This window comes from Calliopsis andreniformis, chromosome 3, assembly GCF_051401765.1.
Source record: "Calliopsis andreniformis isolate RMS-2024a chromosome 3, iyCalAndr_principal, whole genome shotgun sequence".
NCBI lineage: Eukaryota > Metazoa > Arthropoda > Insecta > Hymenoptera > Andrenidae > Calliopsis > Calliopsis andreniformis.
Window position 1 is genome coordinate 13247956 of NC_135064.1, and position 12359 is coordinate 13260314.

The window sequence follows — 12359 nt, forward strand, 5'->3', positions numbered from 1 at the left end:
AACGCACTATTTATGCAAATGATATATTTTTAATCTTGTTTTTAACAAATTTTTAAAATAAGCTATTCTTACAGATAACTGTTTACATTCAATTTTTATTCAACTTCAGTATAAAATATTCCGAATCTTCCTACATTGGATGTAATCTAACTAAACTTGTAATGACAATTTTAGAGAAAATTTTATCATTCAGAAGTAGCAAATTTTTTTTTATAATTTTAATCTAAATCAAAGTATTACATAAAGTATACATCGTCTTTACACACTTTAGTTATAATGCTATTAAACATGTTTTAAATTCCATCATTAAGTTATCCTCAAAATTTCCTGTGTTATATTTATTATTAGCGGTGTAAATTGAAGAAATTCGTCCTTCTTTTGAGTAAAAGTAATTTATTTTTTGATTCATGTAACATCTGTAATGTATAACGAAACTTTTTAATTCGCATCGTTGTACATAGTCCAGGTTGACGTACGCTATTATAAGAGCGCACATATTCTTATTATACATCTCGTTACTATTATCAGAATTCGCAGGATTCCTAAAAAGTGTATAGAACACATTTTTGATGATTTGTTTTAGAGATCCATGCAAGTTGTCTTGTACGGTACGTTAAGTATATTAAACGTTCGGGCGCAATTTGATGGACGGTTTGTGCAACGCATTACAGTTTAAAATGCATGTGTACACAAGAAATAGAAATCCGTTGGAATTCTGTTGGATCCCTTAAGTATTCCCAGTTTATAGACTTCAGTTATAAAACGAAAGTGTTTTTTGCAGCATAACTTGACGCCTTCTGCATAAAACTTTGGTGCTCCGATTGATTTAGTGATTTAATTATTTTGTATAATTAATACTTAAAACAAGATCACAGTACAAGGCAGTACAAGAAAATTAAAAAGTGTAACTATTAATTTTTTTAATTATTACTGGGTTCTAAGAACGCGATGAAGGGAGAATGAAGTACCGGAAGTCTAGAGATTTAAATACTCTTAAAAACTTTATTAACGTATTTATGTATATATTGTACGAAAAGAAAATTTATGGCACAGCAGAATTTCTTCGTATTTCCATACGCTCGACAGTTGACTCCATCCATCTGAGAAAGCTTGTCAATTCCGCATTCAACGTATTTACTGTATTGTAATTAAACTGAAGGATGTTCAGCGGTTTTACCGAGTCGATTAGTATGTCATGCTTCGTAGTTATAGACGGATCTGATCGTCAAGTCGAGTTAAGATTATTCTTTGTTAAGCTTCGAAAATGATGGGGGGATGATCCTTTCCCGGAAAGAGTAAATACAAGTACATGTACTGGGAGCCACGTGTATGAAACGAAAATGTAACATGGGTGTATCTTCATTCCCATAAATTTTCAATAGATCTTTTTTTCATATTAGCCAATATAATAATATGCATGTACAGTCGGCGGAAGTAATAACAGATTTCTCCGTTTTTCACGATTCATTAAATCATTTGAATGACTCCTTTGGTAATACTGGTTTCTTGTATTTATTAATTACTCTAGTAAAAGCGGGTATAATATTATTTAATTTACATAATATGTTAGATCTCAAGCTTGGGAGGACATTTTTATATAATATCTGTAAAGATGTTTTGAATTCGCTGTATTTCACCGACTATACATTAACGATGAATGGAAAATGTGTGTGATAATTGCTTTATGTATGTACATGAGAGGCGTAAGTCTACTGCTGTGTGTCTCATGCGTGCAGAATATGAGTCTGAGGAACCTTGTGTAAATAATATTCAACCCCCCATCTCGCATATAAGTAGGTTTTAAATAACACTCGAGAACGAAATGACTCTTGCCAAATTTTCAATGGGACGTAGGAACAAACGAATAAGCATTTGGAAAATTGCAAAAATATATTGGTATTATAAATGAAGTTGATCATACCGTTCTTTTTGGATATACCTGTAATAGGATGCAGTTAAAGGAACCTTTTCTATAATTTTACTTTAATTAAAGTAGCTAATTTTCATCATTTCAATACAAGTAGTTAAATCAACGTATATTTATACCAAAAATTACATTATTTTCAGCCAAAAATTAGAGTAAAAAATTATATCTTGTCACGCTCCATACATTTTTTATAGTAAATTTACTCAAAAATTCGTACGATTCCATGTCAAAATCAACTAATACAAAAGGCATAATTATTCAGCTTTACAGCTCAGTAATTCTGAATAGTTTAATATAAAATTAATATTACTTGTATAAAATTCTTTCATGTGCTCTTTGGCATGAAACAGTATAGTTCCTTCGTTAACTCTCCTAGTAGAAGTTTAACATTAATTACGATTATGTTTTTCAATTGGTTAATTATTTTATGAAATTGGAATCATAAAATTTCTTCTATGATAGAAAATATTTTCACAGTATTCATATAGATGAGAATTTCATTCTACACCTGATTTGATTTTGTACATTAGTGACTTTTCCTGAGATTTTGTTGAAGACAATGCTGGCGAATTGGACGAAGAATTCTTTGAATTTGAATTGGTATTAGTACTCCGTTTGTCTTGTTTTGCTTTTTTCATCATATCTTTTAATCTTCTGTCAGCACTTATGATATGAATATTTGGTGTTACTTTGCTCCCACTACCTGTTTCATGAAGTAACAATCATTTTATAAAAAAATAGACAAAGTAAATGTAGATATTTCGCGATAACGGCTAACTTACTCGAGTTAGATTTCTTTTGCTCTTTGGACTTGTTTTCTATTACTGTTTTTGGTGAGCTCCTTTCTTTTGGGGCCTACAAATTAAAAAAACAACTGAATTTAACTTATAATATACTCTCCATTTTTACTTTGCTATTTATATAGAAATTCCTTAACATATTCACTGCAAACTATTAAAATAAGTAAATGTGTGGTGAATCATATTTTCATGAACATGTTAATAGAAGGAGATAAAATGGCTTCAAGTATGAGGAAGGCAATAAATTATAATGCGAGTGAATACACACACCTGAGATTTTGGGCAATTTGAGCAGTACCACACCAATCCTGGAACATCTATTTGTGAATCTAAAATATGTGGAACATGACATTCTTGGTGATACAAAGAATGGCACTCTAAACATTCTACAAGCCTGTTTCTTGCTCCAACATCCATTCCCTTGCAAATAACACATGTTAAATCATCCTCTAATATTTCTAATGCTAAAGTATTATCAGTCTGTATAATATCTGGTGGTGTATCTCGTGTTGGTAAATTTACAGGCGAACTGTTTTTACTAGATTTACTTGAATGTTTAGAAGAAGATCCAGAACTTTTACTCTTTTTGCTACTACTGCTACTGCTATGATCGCTTAATACAGGTTCCTCCATCATGTACTAGAAGAAACAATTGAAAGTTTTAAGATATAAAAGTTAAGGAATCATACAACAATAATATTACATATAAAGAGATAGAATATTAGATATTTTGTTACTCAGTATTCTTCACCTTTTTATGTAATACATTTGATAACATTTTTGACGGCCCATACTTCTGTTTAATTGCTTCATCTAAAAGTGCTCGTAATTGTTCTGCAGAGTCCTTATTTGTAGAGTGTAAAAGATGTAAGCCCTGCATAAATTGGGGATCCAATTCTAACTGTGACATGTTTTAACAAACCTATTTTAACCTGCAAAGTATGAAATTATAGTTCAAGAGATTCCCCTGTGATATAAACATTATAAATTTTAGGTTATATTTATTTCTTGTTACGATAAATTAGTAAACATTTGTAGGAGGCATTAAATAACGTATTTTAGAATTCATCAATTTATTTAGGAGACACATGTTTTTTTTCTCTTTTTTAATAATCTATTTACCTATTATTCTTTATATTGCATTTAGTTATTGCAACTAATATGTAGCATTCAGAGCGCTACATTGATCAAAATGATGAACTGAAAGCTTTCGTAATAACGGAGTGATTATGCTGATAAGTTTTATATTCAAGTGTAGGTACGATATTTACTTTTTAAACGGTACGCGTCTAAAAAATGCGTAAAGGGATTTTTATTTCATTTACACCGGATGGATGATAAATTATAACGGATCTCATATTCCTTTAACTCACATTCTTTCAGTGCTAAGTGCTATCAAACATTTATAAGAGAAAATATGAACACCTCTTGCATTTCTCGCTTAAGCTTCAACTTTATTTCTTCTTCGGTATTGTTGTTTCACTTGTTTCAGACTTTAAAAATATCGAAAATAGCTAAACCGATGCATTATCTAAACAAACTTTTATTAACATAAATATTTTAATAAATATTCATTCATATTTATAATTATTCATAATTTATAAATGAAAAACATATCAATCACGTATAATGAATAATTCTTTTATTCGTATAAATTTTTCCTAATTTTAAAATATAAATATCTATTCACGATGGATAAACACTGAACAAAAAAAAAGTCATCGATTTCATTTCTTTATTTTTCAATTTTGGGTAATACATAATTTATACAAGCTATTTTCTGTAACTTGAAGACGTTCAGAATAGAGCGCGGGCGATACGTAACATTCAACCGAAAATAATTTCCTAAAATCAGTAAAGAAAATAAAAAAATTGCATTCAGATAAATTCCAATATGCTGAATGAAAACTTGTTAATTTCCAAGTTCCGTTCGTAACGAACTGCTCAAGTTTATCCAAGCAACCAAACGCGTTCCACCGACACGAGACAAAAAAAAGTAATTAGAAAACTAGTCGAAAGAAGCCCAAGGAACTCCTGCTGCTCGATCACGTCCCTGGCTGTCGCGTAATCCAAATTTAATTTTACGCCGAGTTTTGATACCGTGTGAAAAATAAATGCGCGGCGACCTCCGTCTAGGGAGATATCACAATGTGAATATAAGAGAGTACTGCGGCGAAGAAGGAACGGCAGGGATAATGGTATGCAAGACTCGATTATGCGACGATACTTCTGATAAAAGGTGCGAAAAAATGGGTGAAAATATGAGGGAAGAAGGACGAAAATAGTAAGGCTACGGGCGATGATCGGGCGCGAGGAAACGAGGAGTCTCAAGTACAAGTCCGCCTGTGCCTTGTCGCTCCGTCCTGCTCTGCGCCACGGGGACGCGTATGAACGCTTCCTTGTCCGCACACTCTCCCGAGGGCGCCGTTAAAACGATGCCCAACTTTCGATGGTCGGTTGGCAGCCGTGTGTAAAAGAAATAAATAATCAAAGCGACCATGAAGTGACAAATAAAGTTGGAGAACAATGCTCGCGAACGGCAACGAGATCTGAGTGCAGCGTGCGTTGGCCCGACGTTCTATGTTTTGGGACACGTCCTTACGCGGCTGCAACGTGGTGTACGAAGACATTCGGGCCCGGAGTGCGCGCTATGTACTCGCCGCGGACAGTCGGGGCTGACATTTAAGAATATTTTCATCCCGTTCCCGGATACCCTATTGGTCTCTCGGTTTTTGGTGCTCCTGTTGTGTCGGTTTGCCCGCTGACAATCGAGATTCCTTTTCATGCACCGAGTGCAATTACGTTGTTCGCGCTATTAAATGACCGAGAACGTGCGGTACCGACGGCCACCAGGACTTTCACCGTCGCGGAGATAACAGAAGCCATGGATATGCCCTCGACGAGAACGGTATCGCGCGCCGTTCTGTAAGGACACGTTCCGCGGACCGTGCACCTGATCAACGGGATCGCTCGTTGATAACCTCTCAATTGATTCGTGTGCGTCGTTGCTCCGCGTACAGCGGACGATAGTGGCCATGCGTCTGTTTTGCACAGGACTGACCAACGTCTGACAGGGATATCTCATCCAGGAAAGCTCCAAACATGAAGACCGAGAAGAAGCCCAACGAACCAAGTTGCGTACCTGCTACTGTTGTCAAAGAGGAACCCGATGCAGATCCAGTGAAGATTAAGGAGGAAGGTACTGGAGCTAACAACGATGATACAACTGGAGAGGATACGACAGAATGTTCTAGGGATCCTTGTATGGATTCTTCTAACGGAGAAGGTGCATTGTCGGGGGAAAATCAAAATAGTAGTGCGAATCAGCCGATCTTAAATTCGGTGAAACAAGAAGGAGATCATAACAATCCTACGGATGACTTACCTGGTATAAATGAATTTGGTTTTTAGTTGGAGTATTGTAGTGTTCGTTTGGTTTTAGTAATTTGAATGCTATTGATATTGGTTTTTATTGTAGATTGCAGCGGTAATGTAATTACTGCTGATGGAATTCAACCGCTAGTTGGTAATGTCTTAGCAAAACAGATGGGAACTAGTACAGGAAGTGGAGAAGCTCAATATATGCAACAGCAAAGTCAAATTTTTGTATTTTCTACAACATTAGCGAACAAAGGTGCAGATGCGGTATTGCAAGGGCAATATCCTTCGATTATCGCTTATCATTGTGCCCAACCAGGCACTAAAAAGTATTTAGAGGTAATTATGAGTTGTATGAACAATGTTATTATTGTGTTATCACATTGAGAAATTAATGCAATACAATTGTTACAGAAACATCCAAGTAAAGTGAACCAATTTCGTCAAAATCCTGCACAATGGTTAAACAATCTTGCAATGATGAAACAGAAGGGTCATCAAGGAGGTACGAATAATACTTTCCAAACTGAACATCCTCCTGATTTACCGACTCTTGATCCTAATGCACCTCCATTTTGGAACGAGCAACCCAATTTAAGAAACCTAAATGGTGGTAATACTCTTGGTAATTCTGAACCATCTCTGGATGATACAAATATAGACGTGCCTTGTCTTGTACCAAATTCACCTGGTAACACAGGTAATATTCCGTTAGATTCACGTTTAATATAGCTGAATAATAAAGGTTCTATTTCTTACAGAACTTAATATAATCCTTGTACATTAAACTTCTACAAGTACTGCTTTGTTATTAGAAGTATATCCTTTATTACAGCAAATCCACAGCCTCCTAATAGTACTACCATGGGTCATAGTCCCAATTTATTAGGAGGCACTACAAGTCCAGGTCCAGGCAGTTTGCAACCATCACTACAAGGCGTTAAAGTTCCAGATGAAAATTTGACCCCACAACAGAGGCAACATCGAGAAGTCCAGTTAGCGACTATAAGGAAAATGCAGATGATGTTATTTCCTGAACATAAGGAAGAACCCACAAACACGTTGGATACAACGCAAGGAACAGCAGTATCGTCATGTCCTCCAACAAATGTTCCTCCGGTTGTACCAACTCAGTGCCCTCCTACTATGGATTGGCACAAACTACAGCACCAGTTTCTCGATGGAAAAAATAAGGTATACATAAGTTAAATTATGATTAGACTGTGAATATTTATGCAGCTAAAACATACTCAAATGTGTAAGGAATATACTAATAATATGCAAAAGGTACGCTACCTATACAGGATGTATGCATATACATATTACATGTAAATCTACAAAATATTAGTAATTTCGTTGTGCTATTTCCATCTTTCTTTTCAATATTTTTTTTTACTATAAAGTGGTATGTTTGAGAAAATTAATTTATAAGTAGAAAAAATCATTCTATATTTTATAATGTAATTGGTATATATTTAAATTTACTCCAATATCGAGCGGGAACATTTTTTGGTCTTCTTGTAGATGTATCACTCAAAAATACTGGATAAATTTTTCATGTTTTCAGACATTTCGTTAATTACTTCCATTTATACATTTAGAGGTGCCTTTTTATTTTTAATTTTTTCGTATCAGCGAGGAGAGTCTCAAAGTGAGCTTCTATACATTAAAATATGCAAAATATGCAATGCGAAAAATATGTATCTGCATAAATATTCGCAGGCTAATTACAACTATAGTTGCATAGAAAAGAGATAACGTCAATTTAATCTTTACACGTATCATACATAGACCAGTGTCGGAAGTCCTGGAACTGGAGTTCCATTACGTGGTGCTAGCATGGTTGGAGTACCGCGTAGTCAAGGGCCACCGCCTCCGTATCATCAGACTACCCGATCCGCGAGTGTGCCAATTGCAATACAAAGTCCGAATCCATCTTCACCGAACAATCCAACTAGCAATTTATCGTTACCGTCACCTCGTGCAAGTTCAGCACTAAATTCACCCGCAGATTGCAACAGGCAATTTCAACTTAGCAATCAGAGAACGGGTCATTTACCGGGACAAAGTCCGACCAGTCAAGACTCCCCAAATCCAACAGTTGGAAATGCAACGGCTGTATCAACGACGAGATTAAATCACAGCAATCCAGGCACACCAGTATCTCATTCGCACATCTCAACGCTTAGTCCGAGTGGAGCTTCTGCTCAAAAAGATACTTCGTTGGATTTCTCCGGCAATCAACCTCCAAATGGTAAGACAAATGCTCAGATTTATAGTTTATTAGTATAAGTAGTTGTTGAATCAATGCATTGAATAATATTTTACATTGAATCGCATTCAAAGGATCTTAATGCAAGAAATAAGTAACAAGGGTTATAATATCGTATACAATACTTTAAAAAGTTCACTGCTTATGTGTTTTGCGGTGAATTGATCGTGTTATATGTTACAACATAGTGGATGGTATGTTTTGCCGCACGCTGCAATCCTTAGCTCAACAAAAGCAACAACATACTGGAGCAGTGAACGCAGCAGGCGTTAAAGAAGCCAATTTGATGCCAGTTCCAAGTCCTCAACAGATTCAGTACCTTAACACGTTTGAGGGGCAAGAGTTGACTATACAGAAACAACCGAATACCAGTCTTAAAGATGGCAATTTGTCCACGTAAGTTCATAGAATGCTTAACTTGCTTAACTTGCTTAACTATTAGATAATCAAGAAAGTTCTGTCGCCTCTGGAGTTAAAAGGTCATTTATTCTATAATTAAAATTTTGAGTTTTATGAAAATGAAATTTGTAAACAATCTTCATGTTGGAGAAAGGTAGTTCAATGCGAATCGGAAAATAAAATTAGTTGTTTAATCTATTGTAGCAAATGTGATTCAAGATATGGTGAAAAATTGAGTATAACTTAACTCAAGAGGAAGTCTATCAGTTCAGAAAAGGAACTCTTTCAATATAGATTTTAGTCCAAATCATTTGTTATTCGCTGGTGTGGTTTCTGTTTAGTAAATTGTGTTAATCAGTTAAAGACTCTTATCTTCTATGACTTTAATCAGACTTTAATCATTGTTCATTACTCTTAAATGTTGATATATAATTTTACATCTTTTTATCTTTTTAGAAATACAGCCAACAATACAGAGATGTCAAATCGAATTTTATCGGGAAGTATGGACGCCAATAATCAGTTCCCGGCTAGATCTGAAGGTGCGAGTCCAGTTCAGATGGACAGTATGAATCGTGGCTTCGCAGGCCCTTTACACAGTCCTCATACTCCACATACTCCGCACACGCCAGGCAATGGTGCTCCGCACACTCCTGTTGACACTGGAAAGCCAGGAAACAAATCAAGTGCAAGTGCACAAAGTAGTCCAACGCCGCATAATACAAACATAACAGATAGTATGGGCCCTCCAAGGACAGTGCCAGCATCGCCTACTACGAAACCCGATACTTCTCCACCGTCGACAAAAGATACTCAACAGCAACAAACTCAGTCCCAGCAACAGCAGCAGCCGCAGCAGCAGCAGCAGCAGCAGCAGCAACCGTTGCAACAGCAGCAGTCGCAACAACAGCCACAGCAACAGTCACAACAACAGCAACAATCTAATGTAACGAATTCAAATAACTCTGGAAACGCAAACGTAGGACCTCCATTAGGAGGAGGTTCTGGAGCTTCCTTCCCATGTGGTAGACCATCCATAAACGTGAGTCAACCTTCAGACAATGTGCCTCTTAACCCCAACAATATCGGAGGGCGACTCGGTAATTTAACCGCTATGAGTACAAATCACTTCGATCCCATTACATCTCTAGCTCAGATGAGCCAACAACTTACTAATACGGCAGCTAGCAATTCACTAGGCAATGAAGGACCCATTCACTCTGGCAATACTGGTATGATGCAGTTTGGCAACCCTCACGGCATGCATATAATGCAAATGGGCGGAGAAATGAATGGAAGTTGTCACATGGGTGGTCCAACCAACGAACCAGGTGAAGTAGGAGGAATGTGCATGGGTCTCGCAGGCCCTCCAACAAGCTACAGCCCTACGACCTCGCACACTGGCAGTCCTGGTGTGCCCAGCAAAATGGGACATCCCATTATGGGTCATGGGATGATGAGCAGTCATTCGGGTAACGCAGGCGGCGCGTATCCAGGTGGCGATCCACACGCACCACCGCCAAGATTAATGACAGGACACGTAACTGGTCCTAGTCCTTACAACGGAGCGAACGTTCAAGTGAAACCTAGTGCTCCAAATACGATACAGTATCTACCAGCCAGGCCCAATGTCGGTCACACGCCGCGAGGACCGCCGAGTTTGGACTTCCTTCAACGATTCACAAATCCCTTATCTAATCTAGAGTCAAAAATGGGCACACCCTCTGTAAATCTTCAGTACTTCCCGAACGGTTGTGTACCAAATAGTATGGGTCCACACAGTGGCATGCCGTCGACCATGAGCGGTGGACTTTCTGGTATGGGAGGGTCTCCAAGGATGGATGGACAATCGATGAACACGTCGGTTGGTGTGCATCCTTCTATGAGACCTGTCGGCAACATGAGACCTCAACCGAACTTGATGCGAATGCAGCATATGGTTGGAGGAGGCGTCTTTCCAGGTGGTTCGATGGATCCAGATAAAGTCTTCCCACCTGACATGGTATCGCAAGTTCCCAGTCAGCCTAATCCTGGCATGTACGTATCCGGCAGTAAAGGCAGTCCTATGGGGTTGGGACCTCCCCCCGACGCGACTCAACCATTACCGCCGAGCATGGGTGGTGCTACTAGTAATTTCAAGAACAGCCCTTTCGTCGGTAGTGGACCAAGCATGTCGGATCCGAATTATGCTCAACAATTCCACAACTTCCAACAACAGTTATATGCCACCGGTACGAGGGGTAGCGGGCCGCCGCATCCAAATTTGCATCCACCTCCGAACTCACATTCGCATCAACAGTTTTTCATGCCAAAATGAAGTTTGTTCGATTGAGAGGTATCGTAACGGCAATTATTACGATCGTTGGTGGCCTTTATGTGTCTTTTACGACATGTTTCCGTTTACCGGAGGACATTCTGATCGATGTACGATTGAGAACCAAGTATTTCCGAAAAGTGTAAAATTTGTTGAGGTTCTAACTTTGATGTGATCATTATTGAATAATTATTGAAGAATATATATGCGTAACCATTTTTCTGCGAAATGGTTATGATGACTGGCGTGCAACGAGACGCTTCTCTCAACCGGTTGTCTATTTACGGTATTGTTTCTGTACGTATTGTACCTTGTAAGCTTTTTGGTCTGAAATCGTGACGACAAGACGATCATATAGAGCTTCGTGCATCAATTTTAGCGAAATTTCCTGGACGAATAAAGAATTGAAAACTAGTATTTTGCTAGTGTTCGAACGTTTCTATAAATACTTAATAGTTTATGTAATATAAATTAGTAATTTAAACAATTGAGTATCTACTAAACCGATTCAATATGAGCGAAATATTTTTTTAATATGATCCTCTTGTATATTCCTCGAACGTTTTGTCTCCCCAAAACTTTATTGTCACGAGAAAAACTGAATCCTTTTCTTCTGTTTGTATTGGAAATCTACTTTTTTTTGTAAATTTGAAGCTTATGTTAATGAGGAGAAGCCCGCGTAAAATGAACTTTTATGCGATCGTGTGTAAATAATTAATGTAAAATTCAACCTCTTCGTAGCGATCGTTATTTCTTCAATCAGAATATAAATATGACAGAAGTGAAAATTGAATTCGTTGGCTGGAAAGACTTTGTGAATAAGAAAAAGGGAAGCAAAGAGAAAAAACATCAAAGATGTAACAACACGTACGTCTTGGTTTTCCCCTTCCTTTTTTGTTATTCGACAGTGCGATCGCTCGCGATAAGGTGATTACACGAGACTTAACCGATAAGTATTCTTTGAAGAAGCGACGAGGAACAAATGATACGCCAGTGAACATAATTCATCCTTCCTTTTATCACTGAATACTTAAGGATACGCAAGTCAAGCAAGCTCAAATTCATAATTGTACATATATACGATATATATATTATATATATATACATATATATATATATATACCTGTTGCAACATACTCCTTACAATATCGCCCAAATCCCTTCACTCCTTCCCTTCCTTTTTCCATGTGACCAACAACTGTGCATAATCATGACCCCATCGTAGTTTTACGGATATATTAAGAGAAAGAAAGAAAAACTAAGCGACTA

General features: G+C 37.1%; 2 protein-coding genes across 5 annotated transcripts; one reads left to right on the forward strand and one right to left on the reverse strand.

Annotated features, from left to right (window-relative positions):
* Positions 1 to 1571: 1571 nt before the first annotated feature.
* Positions 1572 to 4178, reverse strand: LOC143177406 (integrator complex subunit 12). 3 transcript variants are annotated; one of them, XM_076375287.1, is made up of 7 exons: positions 4101 to 4178; positions 3850 to 4016; positions 3479 to 3659; positions 2998 to 3366; positions 2710 to 2782; positions 2436 to 2630; positions 1572 to 2299 (listed from the first exon to the last, which is right to left on the reverse strand). In XM_076375287.1, the coding sequence occupies exons 3-7, from the start codon at positions 3635 to 3637 to the stop codon at positions 2253 to 2255; spliced, it is 843 nt and encodes a 280-aa protein (XP_076231402.1). In that variant the 5' UTR covers positions 3638 to 3659; positions 3850 to 4016; positions 4101 to 4178; the 3' UTR covers positions 1572 to 2252. The 3 variants fall into 3 exon arrangements, with proteins under 3 accessions (XP_076231402.1, XP_076231401.1, XP_076231403.1); XM_076375286.1 differs by lacking the exon at positions 4101 to 4178 and having other exon boundaries at positions 3850 to 4064; XM_076375288.1 differs by lacking the exons at positions 3850 to 4016; positions 4101 to 4178 and having other exon boundaries at positions 3522 to 3635.
* A 667-nt stretch (positions 4179 to 4845) lies between these two features.
* On the forward strand, positions 4846 to 12246 carry Lgs (BCL9 domain-containing protein legless). 2 transcript variants are annotated; one of them, XM_076392982.1, is made up of 7 exons: positions 4846 to 6115; positions 6206 to 6444; positions 6520 to 6805; positions 6941 to 7299; positions 7897 to 8359; positions 8566 to 8773; positions 9233 to 12246. In XM_076392982.1, exons 1-7 carry the CDS (start codon positions 5830 to 5832, stop codon positions 11091 to 11093), a joined length of 3702 nt encoding a protein of 1233 aa, XP_076249097.1. In that variant the 5' UTR covers positions 4846 to 5829; the 3' UTR covers positions 11094 to 12246. The 2 variants fall into 2 exon arrangements, with proteins under 2 accessions (XP_076249097.1, XP_076249098.1); XM_076392983.1 differs by having other exon boundaries at positions 8602 to 8773.
* Positions 12247 to 12359: the final 113 nt, after the last annotated feature.

Coding starts and splice junctions, on each gene's coding strand:
- LOC143177406 (XM_076375287.1), bottom strand. CDS start 3,637: ATGTCACAGTTAGAATTGGATCCCCAATTTATGCAGGGCTTACATCTT. Junction 3,367..3,478: donor CAAATGTATTACATAAAAAG/GTGAAGAATACT, acceptor TGTTTCTTCTAG/TACATGATGGAGGAACCTGT. Junction 2,783..2,997: donor CAAATTGCCCAAAATCTCAG/GTGTGTGTATTC, acceptor TTTAATTTGTAG/GCCCCAAAAGAAAGGAGCTC.
- Lgs (XM_076392982.1), top strand. CDS start 5,830: ATGAAGACCGAGAAGAAGCCCAACGAACCAAGTTGCGTACCTGCTACT. Junction 6,806..6,940: donor AAATTCACCTGGTAACACAG/GTAATATTCCGT, acceptor CCTTTATTACAG/CAAATCCACAGCCTCCTAAT. Junction 7,300..7,896: donor TTCTCGATGGAAAAAATAAG/GTATACATAAGT, acceptor TATCATACATAG/ACCAGTGTCGGAAGTCCTGG.